At 31.4% G+C, this 23,495-nt stretch overlaps 1 protein-coding gene across 8 annotated transcripts in view; it reads left to right on the plus strand.

Annotated features, from left to right (window-relative positions):
- LOC143079160 (uncharacterized) overlaps window positions 1–23,495 on the plus strand; it is an 86,541-nt gene that overhangs the window by 2,815 nt on the left and 60,231 nt on the right. For 7 of the 8 annotated variants that reach the window (XM_076254380.1, XM_076254382.1, XM_076254381.1 and 4 more), the window contains exons 2-7: window positions 13,267–13,300; window positions 14,399–14,480; window positions 18,192–18,292; window positions 18,793–19,011; window positions 19,624–19,722; window positions 20,072–20,101. In XM_076254380.1, the coding sequence (XP_076110495.1) occupies window positions 13,267–13,300; window positions 14,399–14,480; window positions 18,192–18,292; window positions 18,793–19,011; window positions 19,624–19,722; window positions 20,072–20,101 (565 nt within the window). The remainder of the gene's footprint in view (window positions 1–13,266; window positions 13,301–14,398; window positions 14,481–18,191; window positions 18,293–18,792; window positions 19,012–19,623; window positions 19,723–20,071; window positions 20,102–23,495) is intronic. The other variant, XM_076254385.1, reaches the window with a different exon arrangement.

Here is a 23,495-nt window from a genome sequence, read left to right on the forward strand (position 1 = left end):
CTTCTCAAATAGGCCAGCCTGGTAGAAGTCAGTCATATGTTCCAAAAAGCGCCGTGTCAGGCATAAATCTTCAAAGTTTTACAAGAAATTCTAAATGGGGTCTACGTTACGATTATCTTTTTTTAATGAAATAAATTTTTATGAATTTTTGCAGCAGCTCCACTTTACGAATTTTCATGATTTTATAAGGCAAATACAATGTACTTTATTTTATTATTTGTCTGAAAAGTGGGTGGGAATAAAATTCCTTTTTTTCTATTCCAGTACCAATGGATTTTATGCGCATATACATGTATGTCCATTGCATAAGACCTTTTTACCTGCTGGTGTTAAACACAGTAGTGCATATAAACTATAAAAATATCAATTATTCTTACTCAAGTTCAAACAGAACTAAAGAAAAAAATGCATTTAACATTTATGAAAGAACATATTTATCTTTTGACACCATGACCATACCTGTTATTTAATTTACCATATAATCAGTAAATTTTATATTTATCGTCTGTCAAACATCTGTGAAATGATAAATTGTCACATTTTGTTATGAATGTCATTTAAAATTTTGTTTTCGTCTTCAACTCGTAACGCTTGGACAAGTTTTTTTCAAACAAAATCCTCCTTTAATTATTAACGGAAATACATTTAACAATAACTCTTTTTTAACTGGCGATATATTTTTGTATTCGAAGACACTGTACAGTAGAAATAATGAAATTTCTAAAAGACGTTAGGTTGATTTATCGTTGTTTGATTAACGTCCAGTGGCAAATATTTCATGCATGTCTTTAAGGACAAAAGTTTTTTTCTAGGGCAGAAATCTATGTCTAACTGTAGAAATAAGTTCATGTATTAGGTGATATCTGGTTATTGAAATTTCAAATCATTTTAACAGACAATTTCGAAGTGAATACATTTTGTTTGTATAAAACATGATAAGAAGGTGTGGTATTATTGCCGATGAGATATAACTCTCCATCAGAGACCAAAATGGCGAAGAAATTGATACCTTTAACATATTAAACGGTGTTAGTCATAATAAGTACTTTTTATTTATATAAAATAAATTTCACGTAGTCCACACTTTCATCGAAACAAATATGTTTATTCACCATAGATAAACACAACGTACTAAAATGTCAGAGCAGTTCTGTCAAATTGACTCGGCTTTATTCTGAACATATGGATCTCAAATGTAAAGTCAAAATCAAAATGCCAGTCTTATATACATGTTTGAGGGTGCACAATCTACCCTAACATGAGACGGTGGTGTAACAACGCAACAGAAGAACAAACAATAGTATTCACTGACAGTTGAAAAAGGCTCGCCTAGAGAAAAGGAACACACAAAACATACAACAAAAGGACAGATCTGAGAGTACTTGTATAGTTACGGAAAGCTAATTCAAAGCCATTTACAACTAGTGTATCAATCATTACACATCCAATGTGAATTTAGTAACAAACTGTCAGAGAAAATCATGACAATTGCAATCCTAAAATATAGTATTGACAGAATGTAGGACAGCTAATGTTAATAAATATATATAAATAATATTGAATGCATTACCCTCGTTGTAATAGTGGGGTTCCTTGTTTTCAGTTTGCGTGTGTGTGGCTGGTGTTTAAAAAAAAAGTTTATTGATAGTATTTTCGTCCTAGAGTATCTTCTTGTATTATTTCTAACCTCGATTCAATGGTGTACACTGTTCTACGTATGTCACAGTGCCAAATTAGTGTGATATATTTTAATGTATGCTTTATTAAATGGTAACCTAAGACAACCAGTCATCCGAACGTAATTTGCATTTAACTCAACAAAACAAATGCAAATACGCTACTTTTTACTATTGAAGTTTTTCGATAATGGGTTCTCCTAAGATAGTAATGAATTTATTGAAGGAGATACACTTATATTTAAAAATCGGTAAAACACAAAATAGGGAAACTCATCAGCATTTTTGTCGCCCCATTGAATGATTGAAAATCACAGGCCATTATAACACAGTGTAGATACTATTCTGTACGCTATCCGGAAGTCGCGATTTTCGAAGCGAGAACTTTTTGGATCACATTTTAAATTTGATGGATATACTGAATTAAACGGTGAGATGTTCATCTGTACATTGCTTAATGATTAATCCAGCTGACATCGATATTCACAAATGGTTTATAATTAAATTTAGCACATTCGTTATTCGTATATTTGCCTTAATCAAGAGATTTTCTAGTGCATCACTCAGGAAAATCAATCGGTGAACCTAAAAACAATCTTTTTGCACCCTTACTGTACAAATTAACGTAAACACCAGACTTAATTAACTAAATAAAGTATATTTTAAGTGATGGTAAAAGTTTCAGCCAGATCTTTGAAGCCAGAAATAAGAAAATTACACTTGTTTGAATTTCTCACTGTACGATCAGTCTCGCTTGTATATTTTGAAACTGTATGATCAGTCTTTATTTCACTGTATTCGAGTGGTGATTTCAAGGTATTTACGATACACTAGAAGGTGGCATTTTTCTAAATAACACAAATGTATTTCAATAAATTCACGTCCTGAAAACTTATCAAACATGTTTTAGCTTGATAGGGTGTACTCGACTTACTACATTAAGTATAAGGATGTTTGAATGTTGCTAAAATAAGGGGAAGGTTTGTTGTTCAAATAAGTTTCAGAAATGTCCTCCGTTATATTTAAAATTGTACAAACACTCAGATTTAATTGTTATATAAAAATGCATGTATTTACAAACATTCGAGGCCGTACTGTAGCCTATAATTGATCACAGTTCCTTCACTTTGTTTTGGATGTAGATCTGTCTCTTTCACACTCAATTGTACACCACTTTGTAAAGCGGTGGTTTATAGTGATAATGAAGTCCGTCTTTCCGTTCGTCCGTTGGACCGGTACAACATGTTTCGCCGGATTTTTCTCGGATTCCGTATCATGAATGATAATATAAAAAAGAAGATGCGGTATGATTGCCAATGAGGCAACCGTCCACAAGAGACCAAAGAGCACAGACATTTCTTAGGTCCGAGTACACAGTTATTTCGTAGTGCATTTCTTTTAGACAATAAATGAAAATTAAAAAAAATCCCACCTGCATTTTCTCAATAATATTTTTACAGTGTGTTGTACTACTTTTGGGACAAATTATATCAAAATTATAGAAAACTTCATCAGCTCTAACTCAAAATATGGACAATTTTATGTTAAGGGGGTCTTGAAATCTTTTGACAGCTTCCGAAGTGCTATTTTTTTTACCTTTTTCAGCTGGACCTAATCACTACTTTACATTAATATTTATGTCCCAAATTTTTTTACAATGTCATTTCACCCCCCCCCCCCCCTCCCTAACTTGCTATACGAGGCATAAAACATGGAGAAATAAATTTGGAAGGGGTATAACAAAAATTGGCAAGTAACACACTGTCGACACTAAGGACTATATTCGTGGACAACGAAAATCAAAGGACGATAACTGTGTACTCGGACCAAAGATAGGTCACCGTACGGCCTTCAACAATGAGCAAAGACAATACCACAAAGTCAGCTATAACAGGCCCCGAAATGACAATGTAAAACAATTCAAACGAGAAAATTAACGGCCTTATTTATATAAAAAAAGGAATGTATTTCGAATTTTATTAAAAATCTTTTATGGGGTTTCTTTATATGAGATACGGACTTGAACATTGCATTATATGGGGGCACCCATCAGGTATTTCCAACCGTAACCTCCAAACCCAATTGTTAAAGTTTTCTAAAATTGCTCCATTTTTTATCAATTAATGTATTTATGGACCTTCTATTTCGAATTTTTGGTAAACATATTTTTGATGTTTCTATATCTAAAATACGGACTTTGTCATAGCCTTATATTGGGCGTACCTATTTTGTATCCACAACTTCCTTCAGACACTTGTCATAACTTGATGAATCTTTTTCAGATTCCTTATCATTTAATTCAATTGTGTACCTCTTATTTTGATTTTTCGAAAATTCAGCAGTTTTCTATTTCCATGATAAGGACTTTTCCACTACCTTATTAGGTGGTACCCATTTACTATACGCAACTTTCAAAAACTTACCATATATTAATAAAACTTCCTCATATTCTTTATTAAATGATGCCCCTGTTCACCTATATAATTTAGTTTTTTTGGTGGTTTATTTTTTTCCAAAAACTATGGACTATAGAAGTGGCGGGGTATAATTTCGTTAATTCTTTCCTCAATACCTAAAGTTTTTAAACAAAGCTTTCTCTATATATTTTTTGTAATTTTAAAAGAGACAAGCTTGATGTATGTTATCACCAATTGGTCAACGGCAGACGGTGTAAATAGTCTTTAAAAATGTAATAGTTAAACAGATAACTGCAACGACACACTAAAACAAAGTCTACAAGCGAATCATATATTGCTTTTTAGGCATTTGATTTTAAATAAGACTGACAGAACAAAACTCTAATTATTTTGCCGTCTACAAAAATCATCAGAAATATATTTGTATTGTCTGATGAAAGAATTTTCACGTTATAGTTCCATAGACAGTTCATAATATCACATAGACACGTATATACCTTTAAATTGCCGTTGGTTTTTTTCTTCAAAATCACGACTGGTCATACAGACAAAACATCTGAAATCGCTTCTAGAATACAGTCAGTTTTAGACTGATCGTACAGTAATTTATTTTGGGATCCTCAAGGAAAACATATTTTTTATTTGAAATACGAACATTCTACTTAAATATGGTAAGAATATTGAAACAGTATATATTTAACTGTAAACTGATGCAAATATTTGCAATAAAAGATTATTTGCTTTGTACTACGAGAGAAAAAATGTCCATCGGTTTTACTTTTTTCTATGAAGTTGGTGTGATGCACACGTATATTTTATATTCTAATGCATGTTTTTGTTACAGTTACTCATATTTATAATGCTATACATACATTGAAGATGTGCAAAGCACTTTATAAATATAGGAGTAAACAAATGATGAGAAAAAGCCCCAAAACAAAACCATTCTGTTAGCCAGTTGGAAATCCTCGCTTCGAAAATCGAGACTTCCGGATAGCGTACAGAATAGTATATACATTGTGTATAAGTAAAGATTTAAAACTAGAGAAAAATCACACTAGCTAGATATTGCATGAAGGGCATCTAATAATAATCAAATTTTTTGTATTCATATGATCATAAAGAAGATGTGGTATGATTGCCAATGAGACAACTCTCCACACAAGACCAAATGACACAAAAATTAACAACTATATATATATATGTTACCGTACGGCCTCAGTGGCATATCTAAAAATTTTCATAAGTGGGGGCCCGCTCCAGTCACGCTTCAGTGATTTCCTATATAACAACCAATTTTTTTCCCAAAAAGGGGCGGCCCGGGCCCCTGCCCCCCATAGATCCGCCTCTGGGCCTTCAGAAATGATCAAAACCAATACCACATAGTCAACTATAAAAGGCTTCGAAATGATAATTTATTGTAAAACAATCCAAACGAGAAAACCCAACAGCCCTAATTATGTTCACAGGCATATTCATACAGAATGTGGCGGGGTTAAACATGTTAGCGGGATCCCAACCCTCCCCTAACCTGGGACAGTATTGTTATATATAATAATAACGAACTATAAATATAAGTTGAGAAAGGCCCAACTCATCAGATGGATAAAAATAGAAATGCATCTAACAAAAACATAGAGTTAACATGTTGTTTGTTCTTTTTTTTTTGTCTTTTGTGGTTTTTGTTTAGTATTACATTGGTATTATTTTCTGAATTTCGATTGTTGATTTCATAAAAAAAATACTGTTTTGGCATCTTCCTTGTGTTTGACAACATTTTGACGATCAAACTAGCCATGAGTCTATTTAAACACAAATTTCGAATAAACCTGCTAGAAATTACAAATTGAGTGATGAATAAATTGTGTATATAATTATACTCGCAGTCAAGACTTTCAAAATCCAGTAGGCAATTTCTCTTTGTATTAAACATACCTCTGCAAATTTTTTCGTGTTTTTAGTCCTTTTATATATTATTGTATGTTATTTGTTTTTTTTTGTTTTTTTTTTTTAAATTTCATATATCACAAGATGTTAGTGTTAGGTAAAACGCGAACTCTGAATTTTCTATATTCAAACTGAGTTCACACCTTAATTAATGTAGCAAATATTTGAAAATTGGAATGTTTCCGATTAAAATGAAATCAACCGTGTTAAAACGAATTAAAAATTAATTCCGTTGTCATAAAATCGATGTAAAACTATACAATAAAGTTGTCGTTTTCTGCATCCTACAAGTTTTGATCGTGCGAATCAATGGTCACTGATCATATCATAATTGTTATAATTCAATGATTAAGAAATCACCGTTGAAACTAATTGTTAGTACTGATACAAAAATAATTTTATTCGAATTTAATTAAATAATACGTCTGTAGAATCGTCAAATCGAAGAATGACTCGTTTGTATAGACCCATGTACAACTGTTGTCAGCTGACCTTTTTTTTTCAATCCTTACAATATGATTGCAAAACAAAATGTAAACGAAAATGTCCCCAAAGATTCACCCATTTTTACAATAGATGGATAATACTCCATAATTGTCTTTTTCTGATATGTGGTTTTGTACAGAAAATGCACGAAATATGTGTCACTGGACGTCAAGCAATCAACAATCAATCGTATATAAATGCAGTTATTTGATATATCGACTGTCGGAAGTCGGAATTCAAGGAAAAGTATTTCGATACGTTTTATACAAATTCCTTTATAGATGTGCATCTAAGAGACAACAACAAAACGGTACATATAATCAAAGCCATATATGATAACATACATTGAATTTATTATAATATACCAAGCTCTTAACTGATGAAACAATAAAAAGATCCCATTGGCGGATCCAGGGGGGGGGGGGTGTCCGGGGGTTGGAACCCCCCTATTTTTGGACGATAAATGCATTTGAATGGGAGCATATAGTTGGACCCCCCCTTTTACTCTTGGTTGGGACCCCCCCTTTTTAAAATGGCTGGATCCGCCCCTGGATCATCCCTAGGATTCAGAAAGTCTTGATTAACGTGGAACAGGATCTGCCTACCATTTCGGAACACTTGAGATCACACCCAATTTTTGGTAGGGTTTTGTGTTGCTCAGTCTTAAGGTTTTTTATGTTGTGTTCTATTGTTTGCCTTTTGGTCTATTTCCATTTTAGCCATGCATGGCGTTGTCAGTTTATTTCAGTCGACGTATGAGTTTGAATGTCCAACTGGTATCTTTCGCTTCTCTTTTGTAGCTTATAAATCAAAGTTCGGAAGAAAGGCTATGTATCTTATATATATGTTTTAAGTCCTAGATAGCCATCTCAATAATTAAACTTCAATCATTAGAACTTGAGAAATCATGGTCGAGTTCTAAATCGCAGATCATCTTAAATGAGGGACGTTACACTATACATTGATCCAACATTTTTGTTTATTTACACAAAAGACTGACTCATGCTGTAATAAAGGAACACGAAAAATATTATTTTTTCGGCAAGAAGTTTCAGTCCACAATGGAGACAAACCTTTACCAAAAAAAAATTGTAGAGCGTGCATGAGAAATATATGTCAGAAACAAAAACACAAATGTGGTATTGACAGTTCAACCTTGATTATGATCGTATGAAACACTGATAGACAAATATTGCCTGCCAGCAACTGCAGTTAGTTTATTTAAAAAAAAGTACTGTGTAGAAACGTGTTTCGTCATGGTTAGAAATCTAAACGATATGCCTTTAAATAAAATTAAATTAAATTCGTAGAACACTAAAACCTACTATCAAAGCAAATGTCAACTTGACAAACATGGTTTTGTTTCCTTTATTATACCACATTTTATATATATTTGACAAAAACAGATGTACTGACTGATATATGTATACAAAAATCAATAAACATTGGTTACACACGTAAATATAAACAAATTTAAATCTATTTTCTGCAATGTAACTATTCTCTATTGTTGTTTAGAACGTTAAGCTTCGATAATCATGTAAAGTAGGGTACACAAATTAAAGCTAATGAGCCGTTTTACCTATAAATATATGAATATATGATCGCATCTACATATGTCAATGAAGGAGATGAAATTCGATTTACGTTCATAAATGGAACTAATACACAGTTGAATGTTGACCGATTAACAACACAGATATTTTAAAATGTCATTCAAAAGGATTAAAGTCTTTAAACTTTAAGATTTGCATAATCAATAATTTGTAAAAACGCCATCTTCAAAACTGTTTTTAAACTAAGAAAATGTGAGACTTTTCTTGTTTTTGTATTTTCTGAGATAGTAACTCATTGGATAACCCTGGAAATAGGCTCGTGTTCATTTTTTTCTTTCATTCACCATCTCTTACTTTTACTGCTGCTATTTTGTTGTGAAAAGTTGAAGATGAATTCTAATTTAAATACAAAGCGGACGAACCAATCAACAGACAAATTTAAACTCCAAGGGCCCAATTTTAGTATGCTTATTTTAATGAGTTAAAGTTGAAACCTTCCTCCTCGGAAAAGCAGCATTACTATCTGGCGATCTGAAAACGGAACCATGAACATGGCCATCTTGGTGTCACATAAAATAGTATTGTACAGTAATGACAGTACAAACTTAATAATAAAAGTTAGATGGAGGTATATCGTTAGGTATAACAGGCACTTTCTATACAATATCTTATATCTTTATTACCAAAGTCTATATAAACTATAGGTATACAATTATATCAACATCAATAAAACATATAATACATACATAAACACAGACTATGTGACAGCAGAAGGTGTTGTAATGATAAACAAACATTATTTTAACATTTCGGATCTAAGCTTAAAAGATCTAAAAATAAATTTACCTAAATTACACAATTCTTTTACATTATTAGTACTCATCAGTTTAATAAATTTGTACATCGACGGTTTTTTCCAATAAAATGGCTTAATATAAATTGTTCTAAAACCTTGAAAACGTGGACATTTGAGGATGAAATGAAACTCATCCTCTATATCATTTTTACAAAAAGTACATATTCTATTATTTCTTGTTATACCATAAAATCTTCCATTTTCTATAGCTAAGTTGTGGCTACTTAATCTTATTTTTGTTATACATTTTTTGTAAACATTTGGAATTGGTTTGCATAAATAAAATTGCAGACAAAAATTATCTAACATATATTTATAATTAGAACATTTTGGAGACATGTGTAACTGAGCATCAAGTTCTTGTTTTAGACAATCGTATAAACGTTGCTTTATGACAGCAAAATATACATCAGGCAAGTCACAAATAAGGTTTTGGCTATACCATACATCACCTAAACCAATAAGAAAAAGTTCGTTCTTTATAAAATACAACCAGTTACACTTATTATTTGGACATCTCTCTAATTCACAATACAAGTAGTTATAACAATTTTTCAATATACAGTTTGAAGTATTTAGTAATTTAAACCAATATTTGAAAATCTTACATTTTCTTGCGAAAATAAGAGGCAATCTACCTAGTTCTTGATATATCATAACATTGTTAGTAGACAACTTTACACCAAGTATATTTTTACAATAGTTCATGTGGACTCTCTCTATTGCCGGGGCTTTATGTGCACCCCATATTTCGCTTGCATAACTCAATAAAGAATTTATATAAGTATCAAACAGTGATAACAAAGTGACATAGTTTAAACACATACTTTTCACATTTCTTCTTAAAGCAAACATTGCTTTTCTACCTTGTTCTGACAATTTCTGTTGTAACATATTATATTTGCCATTAAAATTTAAAAGTACACCAAGGTAAGTAAAATTATCAACAACTTCAATTTCCTTATTATCATAATACCATTTCTCATCAACATGAACTCTTCCACCTTTCCTAAATACAACAATTTTAGTTTTATCAATATTAACACTCAATGACCATTTTGATGTATACTCATATAATGTATCAAGCATATTTTGTAACCCCAAAACAGATTCTGAGAAAATAACCATATCATCAGCATACATAAGTAAAAATAAATTCAATTCTTTCATCTCATATGGTATGGCATTACTATTAATGAAAGCCATTTCACAATCGTTAACATATAATGAAAAAAGTATGGGAGATAACACCTCTCCCTGCATCAAGCCCAATTCATTGGAAAAGTATTCAGAATTAAAACCATCAACACATACACAAGTAGACACATTAGTATACATAGATTTAATAACAGTTAAAAGTTTACCTTGAATACCAATTTTTGATAATTTATACCATAGCATTAGCCTTTGAACAGTATCGAATGCTTTTGTGTAATCAACAAAACAACAATAAAGACGTTTGTTTGCTGATAGGGACTTAAAAATTACAGAAATTAGGGCAAAAATTGCATCTACAGTTCCAAAACCTGGGCAAAAGCCGAACTGGGCGTCAGTAATGACATCAAAAGAATCGGACCAGTCCATCAAACGTTGATTTAATACGGAAGTAAATAATTTTGCGAAATTACTTACAAGACTTATACCTCTATAGTTATTTGGATCGTCTTCGTTTCCTTTCTTGAAAATAGGCACAAGTATAGCAATGGCCCAGCTAGTAGGGAATATACCGGATTGTAAAATACCATTGAAAACCTTGACTAATATTGGCATAAAAACATCTTTATACTCTATAAAATATTCATTCAAAATACCGTCTCCTCCATGACTTTTATTGCGCTTTAAATTGCGGATGGCTTTTAAAATCTCCTCCTCTGTAATCACTTTATCAAGTTCAGGATATACACAATCGCCATCAGTGTTATTAAATAAATCTTCGTCACATGTATTGTCTATATTCACAGAAGACAATTTTTTAAAGTGTTCATAGAAAGATTGTAACGGTACATTATTTTTCTTTTCGGTCCTTTTCCTAAATTTAGAATAAAACAGTTTTGGGTTACTATATTTCAAAAAGTCCATTGCATTACCCTCTATACGTTGGTATTCTCGCTTAAGACGACGTTCCATAACTTTATATTCCCTCTTTGCACAAGTTAAGTTTGTATGGTTTACAATTGATTTTGAACGATTGAAAACATGTAGATAATCTATATAACATCGATAAAGTTCCTTGCATCGTGTGTTGAACCAAGGTTTGTCAAAATAATTAACTGGTTTATACGGCTTGTTGTTAACATAAGGCATCGTTTTAAAGAAAGGCGACATAATGTCCTCTATCATACATGTAAAATTGCTCAACGATTTATCAAAAGAATTTTGATTTTCAAAGTTTATACGATTCTGTAAACGAATGATATTGTCCATATTAATACGAATACACTCAGTACACTGTTCTTTAAATTCATCTTTCCATTTGTATTTAACACGACGTTCTGTATCTTCCATGGCATCTGAGCATTTGCCTGGGTTTTGCATGGTGTTTAATAAATTCAGTTCTAAATGTAAAAATGCATGGTCCGAATAAGTTGTAAAGTTTGACACAATTAACTGGTTTATATTCGGGAAATAAAACGAAGGTACAATGAAATAATCCAGAACGCTCATACCAATAGGGCCACAATATGTAAAGTCATTTGAAAATCCGTTTTTGTGCCTACCATTCACTATCCTTAAGCCTGAGGCTTTACACATACTAATTATTTTAGATCCATAACTGTTTGTATTTAAATCGGGATTGACTCTTTTCGGGAGAACACTATCGGCTGAATATTCGAAAGCGCCACAAATTCGGTTCTTTAAAGTAAAATGAATATCATCATTTTCCAGGAAATCAACTAACGTCCCAGTTCGACCATTCAAATCCCCAAGAATAAAAACGTGACCAAGATCAGAGTATAACTCAATGCTATTTTCTAACTCATTGTATAAATCACAATCATATAACTTATAGTATTTAGATTTGACTGGGGGAATATAAATACAAGCAATATATACAGATTTGTCTTTGGTTAATATACCCTGCTTAATATTCAACCATACAATAGAGTCTAAAATACAAGTTTCAATATCAATAACAGTAGAAAAACATTTTTTAATCAAAATAACACAACCTCCTCCCTGAACAGATTTAGCTTTCAATCGAGGGAATAAATGACAATTATAATCAGGTAAATGAAATGAAAAATCTTTTTCAAACCAACATTCCGTAAGAAAAACAAGATCATATGTACATAAAAAATTTACAAATGCTTTATCATCAAGTTTTGTTTGTAAACCACCATTAATATTCCACGAGATAAATTTCAAACTCTCAGTACAAATGTTAGATGAAACACTATATGGAAGTCCTTCAACGCTATCCTAGTCTTCCTTCTCAGCCATACTGCTATTGGGGTCCGGGTCATCATCGTTACTACCAACTGTGCTCTTCGCCTTCGAATTCCCAGAACTAGCACCACTAGGAAATGCCACTGTTGACTCCTTTATAAATTGCTTGTGTTTTAAAGGGTCGAAAACATCATTATCAATGTAAAGCTTGTCCTTGAGCAACACTGCCTTGACATTTTGACTTCGGGCTTCTTTTAAAATTGGGATTAACCTTTTCCGTTTAGCAAGAATATCTGATGGGTACTGCTCACTCAGGCTGAAAGGAGTTCCCTTTAATCTATAAGCTGAACGGCGCACTTTTTCCCGGTCTTTCAAACTTTCAAACGATGCAAGTATGGGACGTGGATTGAATTTGCTGTTGATGCGTCTAACATTAACAAATTTAATTTCGCTTTTTATGTTGATTTCAGAACGGATAAATCCTTTTAATAGACTGTCGGTGTTTTCACCCGGTTGGTCAACGACTCCGTAGAACACCAAGTTTTGTTTCAGAGATTCGCATTGCGAATGTCACGGTTGATTTCAGTTCTTCGTTTTGTTTTTGTATTTGTTCTAGTTCCTTTTTAATTTTAGACCCTTTGCCTGGACTACCTGCCCCACCAGCGGCAATAGCTACCCACATGGTATCCTTCACTACACATAACTCGTCAAGTTTTATTTTATGAGAAACGCATATATCTTGTAGAAAGTCCCTGTGTATTTAAGTAAAAGTTTAACTACCGGTAGTAATATTATTACTATCGGTAATTATTATATCATCTATTTAAAAAAAAAAGCTGATTCAAGGTACCATTTAGCCTTTTAAGTGTTCTAGAATGAAAAGTATACAGATGGCTTAAACTTTACGATTTTTTTCAAAGCTGAAATTTGTTCTTTTACAGATAGCACAAGATTTTAATCTAGTTTGTCCATCGGGTAAGTTGCTTACAAATACGGAAACTGTTCACCGACAACCGATTTAACCATTAGAAAATAGACTTCCGGTTAGAAAAAAGCAGAGCCAAGAAAACAATAATAATAATTGTTGGTTAACTTCTATGTTTTTGGATAACCTATAACAACAACCTATGTTTACAAGGTCCCCCCTCATTCCAATCATTTGTTTAGCTGAACTTACCAAAAACATTTTCGAAAAACAATTGAAATTGTAAAAATTATGAAATTAGAGCTGAAATATAAATAGCCTGAGAAATCATGGAATGGCAACTTAATGAAACATTGCCATTGCAAATCTTTGTCCTGACTAATTGCAGAGACATATAATACATAATATATGTCTCTTATTCATGTCTGATCTAAAATCTATGTGACTTAGGAATATTTGTAAGTGATAAATTTTTGGATGGCTCGATCAAGGACTTTCTTAGTGTAGAAAGTCTCTGGATGGCTGTATTTATATAGTGACCTAAGTAATATACCATCAAATATGCTTCTATCTTCTGATTTTATGGACAGATGCCTATTCCTCTCATTTTCCAGGCAATGAAGAAATTTGGAACCGGCTTCTACAACTTTTTGTTACTATTGTTATAGCATGTGGTCTTATGTTGTCATAACAAAGTTCAACCTATTAATCTTTTAGAACACGTGTGAAAGAGATCAACTTGGTGTCTTCAAAAGATATTTTAATTTGATTTTGATTTAGTTCATCAGGTTAATCTACACCAGATAACTTAAGTGCAGCGCTCATGTATTATACTTTCAAAGAGCTAGTTCTTCTGGATTTACTTTCATCTTAAATGCTAAAAGCCAAACATTTGAAGCCAAAGGCTATCTATGATATAAAGTACAAATTAAAATCTTGTTCAGGAACCACATTTATTAAACTCACAAAATCTTCAGCTATTGAAGATTCACAAAAATGAATGCAAAAGTAAATTGTAAAAAAGTAAAATGGCCAGCTATAGAGGTTATTCCAATTATTGGAGCTTTGGTTTATAATTTGTATGAAAATATAAGAGAGAATATCTTTATTGATTTGACTGTTTTAATTTGTTTGTTTCTTTTTGAAAGGTTGGACTAAAAGTTATGAAAAATGTTATATAATCGTGCCAACCTTAAGATCATGGTTAGAAGCTGACAACTACTGCCAAAAGTAAGTTTTGTAGATATATTACAGGTACAAAAATGTACAGGTAATACTTTTTTTCAAGTTGTAGGGGCCTCAGTGACCTACATGTAGTGGTCCAAGTTGTTCATCTACTGTATCTTTAAATAAAGTCATTACTTATTTACTTGCTTACTAGCCTGTCAATACTTACAAAATGTAGGTTGTGAGTTCCAAACATGCGTATGGTAAGTCATTTGACTCCATTGAAACCAATCTTTCATATAATTGACAGTCTGCCTCCCTCCACCAATAAAAACTGACATGCACGATATAGCCATTAATACTGAATGTGGTGTTCAATACCAGAAATAAATCAATCAGTCAATAGGCTTTATTTCATTATATTCCTGGACATTGTGTCACAAAAGCTTTGTATAATGTACTTCATGTTCATATAACCAACATTTCAGACCTTCAAACTAAGAAGAAATTTTTCGAGTGGTAAATTTGACTTTTTAACATATTTTACATTATTTTCTAGATTAACTTTTTTTATTGAATACATTTGTATCAACAAAACTCCTAAAATCAGAATTTAAATCAATCCAATGAAGGTAGTTGGTTCTCTTTTGGGACTCCAGGTTCCTTCAGAAATAAAAACTAGTGGCTGCTACTGATAGTGGTCAACAAACAAATCAATTCTTTTGATGTCTTGATTGTTATTTACATTTATCATTTAGCTAAACCAATATGTCAAGTTGCTTGTCTTTCCTATAACATGTAAACAAACGGTGTTTAACAATAACTTGTTCATTTTCACATGATACAAAAACAACACCATGTGAAGTCAAATAATGTTTAAATGGTGAGAAGATGTTCTCCAAAGTTGTAGACTCTTACTGAACACTTTTTGCCAAATATAAAAAAGAAGATGTGGTATGATTGCCAATGAGACAACTATCCACAAAAGACCAAAATGACACAGACATTAACAACTATAGGTCACCGTACGGCCTTCAACAATGAGCAAAGCCCATACCTCAAAGTCAGCTATAAAAGGCCCCGATAAGACAATGTAAAACAATTCAAACGAGAAAACTAATGGCCATATTTATGTTAAAAAAATATGAACGAAAAAACGAATATGTAACACATAAACAAACAACAACCACTGAATTACAGGCTCCTGACTTGGGACAGGCTCATACTTAAATAATGTGGCGGGGTTAACATGTTAGTGGGATCCCAACCCTCACCCTAACCTGGGACAGGTTGAAGTTTGCATAACAATAAATCCACAGTACACCATATTTGTAGACTAGGTTGACAAGACTTAGAGATTGTGTCAAGTACATGTTCATAAACAAAAATTCACCACCATGCATGGGTATAAAAGCCATTTTTCAAACAATTGAACATGTTAATTAAATCAAAGAATAATTTTTGATTAAAAATGTAAGTCTTTCTTGTCTTTTTATCAGTTTGTTAAAATGTGTTACTTTATAGGATGAAAACGAACATGGTCAATAATTAAATTTAATGAGATTAAACAAAATTACAACATGTTTCGCACAGTATAAGTTTAATATTTGTTTGAAAGCTTACGTATTAAAGAAATGAACAGATTAATTTAATGTATACATATTTTATTCTAGGTAGGAAGTATTCATAGAAAAAAATGACAAAACCCTAAATTTCTTAGTATTTGATGTCCTTGCTATTTAAAGGAATCTTATATATAAAACGTATTAACATTTCAAACGGCAATACATACTATGTCATTGATCATATCATTGGCAGTCATACAAATAAAATTGTGTTTTAATTCAAGCGCATTTGACATGTTATAAAAAAGACGTAAAGAACCTTTAAATTGTCCTGAAATCTGCATTTTATTGTACATACACTTGTTGAAATTACTGCATTTAACTTGTTGTTATGAAATGATCCTGTTCAAAAATTTCTTCAAAGGACGAATTCTATAAGGACATTATCATTTTAACTGTTCCCACTACAATTATATATTATATAACAGTGTTGCATTGATCGAATAAACATATACTTCCAGTTCAATACCTGCATTGAGTGGGAAATTTTCTACCTTTTGTATCGAAATTAAATGAAACTTATTTTGATAGATTTTATCATTTTGACTTTCTTCTTTAAAGAGATATTAAAGAGACAAATATCAATAAACAAAACAAAACAAAGGCAGACATGGAATTAAAAAATAACCCAGAAACATCAAGCTTTTTTAAACATGTTTAATAACAAGAAACTTCCTTTTAATCTGAGACATTTAAATTAAAATGGGAAATATTCTTCTTAAAATAGTTTTATTCACAAAATAAGAATGAGATGCGGTATGATTGTAAATGAGACAACTATCGACAATAGTTCAAATGACTTGGATATATGCGATTATCGGTTTAGTTCACCATACATGTACATGCCTAAATGACAATGAGAAAACCCCATACTGTTCAGCTATAAAAGGCCCCAACAATGAGACAAACCCATATTGTTTTGTTGTAAAGGCCCCGTAATAAAAAATGTGAAACAATTCGAAGAAAAAATTAAGTTCACAAGGCTGATTCAGAAATTTTCTACAGACCATTTACAGAAGTTTCAAATATACTTTACTGGTAGGGTTGATCAGGTTTAGATCTTGAACAATGTGACTCTTTCATTTTGATTTAAAGTTTAACATTAATCAATAGGGAATTAATCTTTTACCCAATTTAATGAAATATGGATTGAATTAAATATTATTATTTCACCAGCTTTAAGTTTGACCTATACTCTACTTGAGCTTAAAAGTTAAGAATTTAAAGTGCATTTCTCAAAGCCAACCATTGTTATGGTTGATCAAGTACTATTTGATTTGTTTAGAAAAATGTTATTTGTATACACTTTAATAATCATGTGTAAACAAAATATATAACCATTAGGCACTAGGTCGTTGTTGACTTTTTCAGAATAATGACAAAAAGAATATTTAGATATAAATATTGTTTTATGATTTAAAATTGGTTAAAGCACCTGGCATTTAGGAGTAAGACCAAAGATTTGTCAGCTTTGAGTAAAAATAATAAGTCCAGGGTAGGGTTACACTCTTCCAGCCAACTTTTACCATCTGAACTAGCCTGGTAGAAATTCCAGTTTACTGTATCAATCTTGTACAATACAGGGTCCATATTCATATCTGATTGACAAGTTTTTCTTCTGGAAGATATGTAATTTTTGTCACTGGACATAAAATTTAAATTCATCATCATTTGATATCGGGATCTACTTTTTCAATGTTTTTTGTTTCTTAGGCTTGCATATATTTGAAATTATTGAATGTATTGATCATAAAAGAAACATATCAAAGTTCGCTTCAAAATCTCTGTAAATATTTAGCACAAAATGCCATAGAAATTAACAACATTACTATATATAGGTCACTGTAGTGAACAAAACTTATACCACATGGCCAGCTATAAAAGCTATGATATATTATCATTATAACTCATGAGATGTAATTTTCAATATTATCTTGAAGGATAAACAATATTTATAGACATTATAGTTGAGTCAAATAGATTATTATCTTTGGGATTAAGGGTCTTTTTTAAAATGCATTATTATTTTAAGATGGCCTTGTATTTGTTTTAGTTAAAATTGCTTTTAAGAACTGGAATGAAAATTCTTATTATTATAACATCTTTCTCTTGAGCAAATTTAGCATCTTTTTAATTTTTTAATTATCAGATATGGAGCGAGATTAGCCAAGCCATCAGGATATACCATAAACAACATCGTATCAAATCTGTTTACCACTGCCAATAATCCAAGCACAGATTACTGGATAGGTAAGTCAGAAATGAATTTAAACACAGAAATATGGCCATAGTGCTTCAAGCCATATATTATAATTAATGGTCATAATTACAAAACTCTGAAGGAGCTTACAGTTATCCAAGAAGTCAGCTGAGTACTAAAGTTTTAATGTGTAACTGTTCTGTTTGTATCATTTGAAAGAATCAAATGGATGTATTTCATGTTTTTGAGGAAACCATTAAAAAGATGTTTAAAATTACACTAACCAATGAAAATATGTATTTTAACACATGATTGGAAGTTGTCTCATTGGCACTCACACCACATCTTCCTATATCTATAGAATACAAAGTTTGGCATGATCTTTTATTTTGTGCTTGTTACTTGTAAGAACAGTTTCTGTAATATACTGAAGTGTTTGATTAAATATACTTTTAAATAATTGTAAATGAAAGACAAGTGTTTGGTTAATGCTTTGAATTATATCTCTTGAGATATTTAGTATTATGAGTGTTTTTCTTGTGTATTTTAGGATACAATGTCCGAGGTTTAACAAACACACAACGATATGTTGGATCTTGGAGTGATGGTACGCCTACAACATCCGAGGTTGGTGTATGGGGAGATTTCCAACCGGACACACCCATGGGATCATGTGCTCGTGTGGACAGATCACATGATAACAAATGGTACATGGAATCATGTGACAGGGTGCTACAGTCAGTCTGTGAATTAACACCATGTCCTGACAGTAAGTTCAATGATTTTGGCTGTAATACAAAACAAAACCTATATACAGCACTCATGCTCATTTTAGAGTCCCTTCCATATACTGTCAAGAACAAAATTGACAAAATCTGTGTTGCTTTCATTAAAGGTTGTGTGACGTCACAGTATTTGTTGTCTCATCTACATTCATATGGTTCAGAATACATAAAAAAAATGATCAGAATCACCAAAAATACCACCATATCAACTTTTAACACTGACCCCTCCAAAAAAAACCCACAATAACAGACAAATTCAGACAACAAACAACACACAAACAAAATGTACTGGCCACTACAGGAAACTAAAGAAGGTAGCTACAGCTGTAGGTTGGACATTGCCTATTGAATGTAGAAAATGATAGTGGGATTGGGGCATCCTTGCACTATAGACACATTTCTTGTTTTAGATTTGTTCCCAGTTTCATTTAAATTTTAGATAATAAGCAGATGTTTTTGCTATTCTCAAAACATTTTCAGGATGGCATCTACCTGATTGAAAAAAAAAATACTGTTATTTACATACAGGTACCAATCAATGTCAGGAAGACTCACACTTTTTATGTTAATGTTCATGTTTTTATTCCCCATTTCAGACACCTTTCGATGTACAACATCAGGAAGATGTGTTGGTACTGCTAACATCTGTAATGGTCAGAACGACTGTGGAGATGGGTCAGATGAGAGAGCCTGTTGTAAGTTTTATGTGTTAAAAATTTAAAATCCTAAAAACTTATTTTTTGCTTGCACAGATAATGATTTGAGCTATACTGTAAAGTATAAATATTAAATGACTACCCAGTATATAATTTTTCATATTTGTCCTTTAGTTTTTATATTAATTTTATTATCTCCCTTTATAGTCCTTTTTTATAACTTTTATTGCATTTAAAAAGATTGATTTTAACAGCTGTTTTGAATTTATTTACTAAATATTTTATGAATGTACATTCAGTTTTTATTTCTTAAAGATGTGTCTTGCTTGAATCTTTAAGACATATTGTAACAGTGAGAGAATTATTTTGATTTAACTTTTGTTTTTAGTACAGCTACCTTGGACGGAATATTTTAATGGTAAATTTGAAATGCACTAAATATACAATATGGTGATGTTTTTATATGTGTGATGGATTTTCATCGGAATATATTATCTGCTTTTATACTTTACTTTCGGTCAAAACTATTGGAGGATGATTGTTTTATTTCTAAATTTTGTCCTTGAAACAACTTTAAGGTTGTCATTTCCTCCGAAATTTATTCCTGTTCTTGCCAATAATATTTAATTTTTATTATTCATTTTATGCAAGGATTATGTTTAAATTACCAGTTACCTTGTACAATAACATTACTAAAGTTTTAATGTTTTAAACTCAATGCAGTAAATTTTTTGAATGCTTGCTGTAAATTTAAAATGAAAATTCTACTGCCCCCATCCATTATAAAACCCATCACAAAATGATGCATGACAAAAAAAGTTTTCAAATATCTCTGTCTCTTGCTATTGTGTGCATGCTAATTTGGACAACATAATTGTTTGCTATATATTGGGTATGGAATTTCAGGTTAACATACTTAGTGGTGTTTTTATTCATCATTAAAAATTAAAGCCAATTAATACAGTTAGCCAATAACTCAAACTTAACTGTATATACTGTTGCTTCATTTAATTTTGTTGGTATGAATTTTTCTTGGATTGCCAAAAACTTGCATTCTCCTATATATTTTATTTCATGGTTTTGCCAAGTTTGGCATTCAAAGCCTATTAAAAATATGTTATTCATTTAGCATTTGAACTTGTGGTTCACTGGTACCCACAAAACCAACTAAAATTGGTATCCAACGAATAATAATGAATCCACAGTATAAGAATTTTAAAATGTTATGTTTAAGTTGTTACACCAACATGTACATTGCATGCTGTAGACATTTTATTTTGTGCACATGATTTTATGTAGAAATTTTTGTAAAAATACATGTTAGTGGATTGAAATTCATGTATATCTTTATTTAATTCTTAGATAGGGAAGATATTGTGGTTTGTGAGAGTTATACAAATTTTGAAATTCTATCATGTCTTTGCAAAATTAAAGTAATACTAGTTATGTCTCAGCTTTAATAAAAGAAGCTGTAACAGAGAGCTTTATAATTGTTCAGTGTGGTGTATTCTAATGCTTAAGACTTATAAATAGGTGCGTAACTAATTACTGTTTCTAGGAAATTGCTACTTCAATCAATATTGACTAAAGTAAATAATACTTAACATGCTTATGAAGATAATTGATTAAATAAACCATAGAAAACTCAATTCAGCTTTATTTTGTATGTCAGTTAAATCGGTTCATCTGAAAATTAAGTAAAGATTATTTAACGGAGGATAGTAATAACTTAATACGTTCTTTAAAACCCTTATGAGTAGTTGTTGGGTTCTTTGCCAGTTTTATTTGTAATTTGTTACCAATGTTTTTCTACTGCTCAAACCAGTGCTAGAAGTCAAGATGTGAGCTTTTGTTCTGTGTTGAATTCTCATTGAAATTTAATATGAAGCAGAGAATAAAAAAAAGCATTGTTTCTTAGCTTATATGAGTTTGTTAAGTCTGCCTATAGATTTTGTTTTATGAATTTAAAATATACCAAATCCATTATAATGATTAGAATCATATAAAATTAGAAAAATGGAAGATAATACTTTTAAATTTGCTATGATTATTCAGTTTTGAAAAAAAAAATGACATGTTGATACAGAAGTCTACTTGAGACAGACTCAAGGTCTGCTGGGGAATATTTCCTTTATTGAAAAAGACAAATATACAAATTGATAACTTTAAAAACTTTTGCATGGACAGTACTATCTCCTATACAAACCTAGATTGACAAAAGGTTGTACTGTGTGTAAAGTGAGGCAGCTTTTATGTTACAGCTTTTACATTAATGCTAGCAAGACAAATCTTTGTTTGGCTTGCTTGCTTTGTTTGTATCAGTGTTTGCTCAAGCATGACAATTAAGATAGGCGGGGCTTCAGCTTGTATACATCATACTTAAATTTTATTGGACGTTATGTTTGAGGTTAAGGACACTTAATTTCAAAACATCGCATGACACATATTCTCACATGTTTCCTTACCTGTAAATAAACAATACAGACAGGATTCTACTTCGTCGAAATTATCTCCCCATTACGCCAGTTCATTTTCACAATCGTGGAAATGGAAGACAATTTTTTTTTCAAAGATCCAACTTAAAGACTGTCGTCAAGCACTTTTAGTAAAATAGCTATTCGAACACACCTACTCTGATTTTGTGGTCCATTGGATAGGTATTTCACTTGACCCCTATATTTCATCTTTTAGTACTGTGATTTTTTTATGCTATAAAGTCAACCTGTAGTTTTGTTATATTAAATGATAGAATCTGTAGCGAGATGATGTATCAAATACTCTTGCTTGTACGTTTTAAAGACAAAATATTCATCTCAAACACTCCCTAACATAAAAAAGGTGCACTCGATTTTCTCTTTTCGATACAATTGTTTCCCAGTTTTTGGAATATTTTCTTGAGTAACATAATGGAAGGGCAGACATGGAAATAACTGACTGAACTAATAGATTGATATGTTATAAAAAACAATATTAGGTCAATGTTAAAGGACAGTTTCTCAGCCTCTTACAAGAAAAAAGTTGATATTTTTCTTTCATTGGCAAATTATTGTATTTTTACAGGTGGGGAAACATGTGAGAATATTTGTCGTGTGATGTTCTAAAATTAAGTGTCCTTAACCTCAAACATAACGTCAAATAAAATTTAAGTATGATGTATACAAGCTGAAGCCCCGCCTATCTTAACTGCCATGCTTGAGCAAACATTGATACAAACAAATCAAGCAAGCCAAACAAAGATTTGTCTTGCTAGCATTAATGTAAAAGCTGTAAAATAAAAACAATGTTTGTCCTATTTTATAAAATAGAGGTTGGTTCCATTCCACTTTTTTGTGATTTCCCCAATTTGTAATCTAGAATTGTTCATTGCCACTTCTTTTTTTGGAAGAATAATCATCTCTTGTGAACTGTATATATATGTAAAGAAGAAATGCTTATACCTGTCCCAGTCATCATACATGCAGAATAACCTCTGTAAATATGAATAAAGCAAAGTAAAAGAATTGAAATTTCAATCCAATTGCAGGATTTGTATACAGCTTCAACAGTCTTCACCAAAAACTTTTTCAACTACTAGTCTGAAGACCAAGATTCTGACATTTTTCTTATTGCTCCAAAAAATGTTTTGAAAAAACTTACTAGTCCGAATGAAACTTTACTAGTCTGGGACATCATACAATTGGCTAACCGTGCAGACTGCTTCAATGTTGCACCATAAAGAGAAAAATGATTGTTATGCTTACTTGCTTCAAACAAAGAAGAATTATTCAGTAGTGATTGAAGAGAATAGTGTCAAAAATAAATATTGTTTGCTT

The sequence above is a fragment of the Mytilus galloprovincialis genome, chromosome 6 (genome assembly GCF_965363235.1).
Source record: "Mytilus galloprovincialis chromosome 6, xbMytGall1.hap1.1, whole genome shotgun sequence".
NCBI classification, from domain to species: Eukaryota; Metazoa; Mollusca; class Bivalvia; order Mytilida; family Mytilidae; genus Mytilus; species Mytilus galloprovincialis.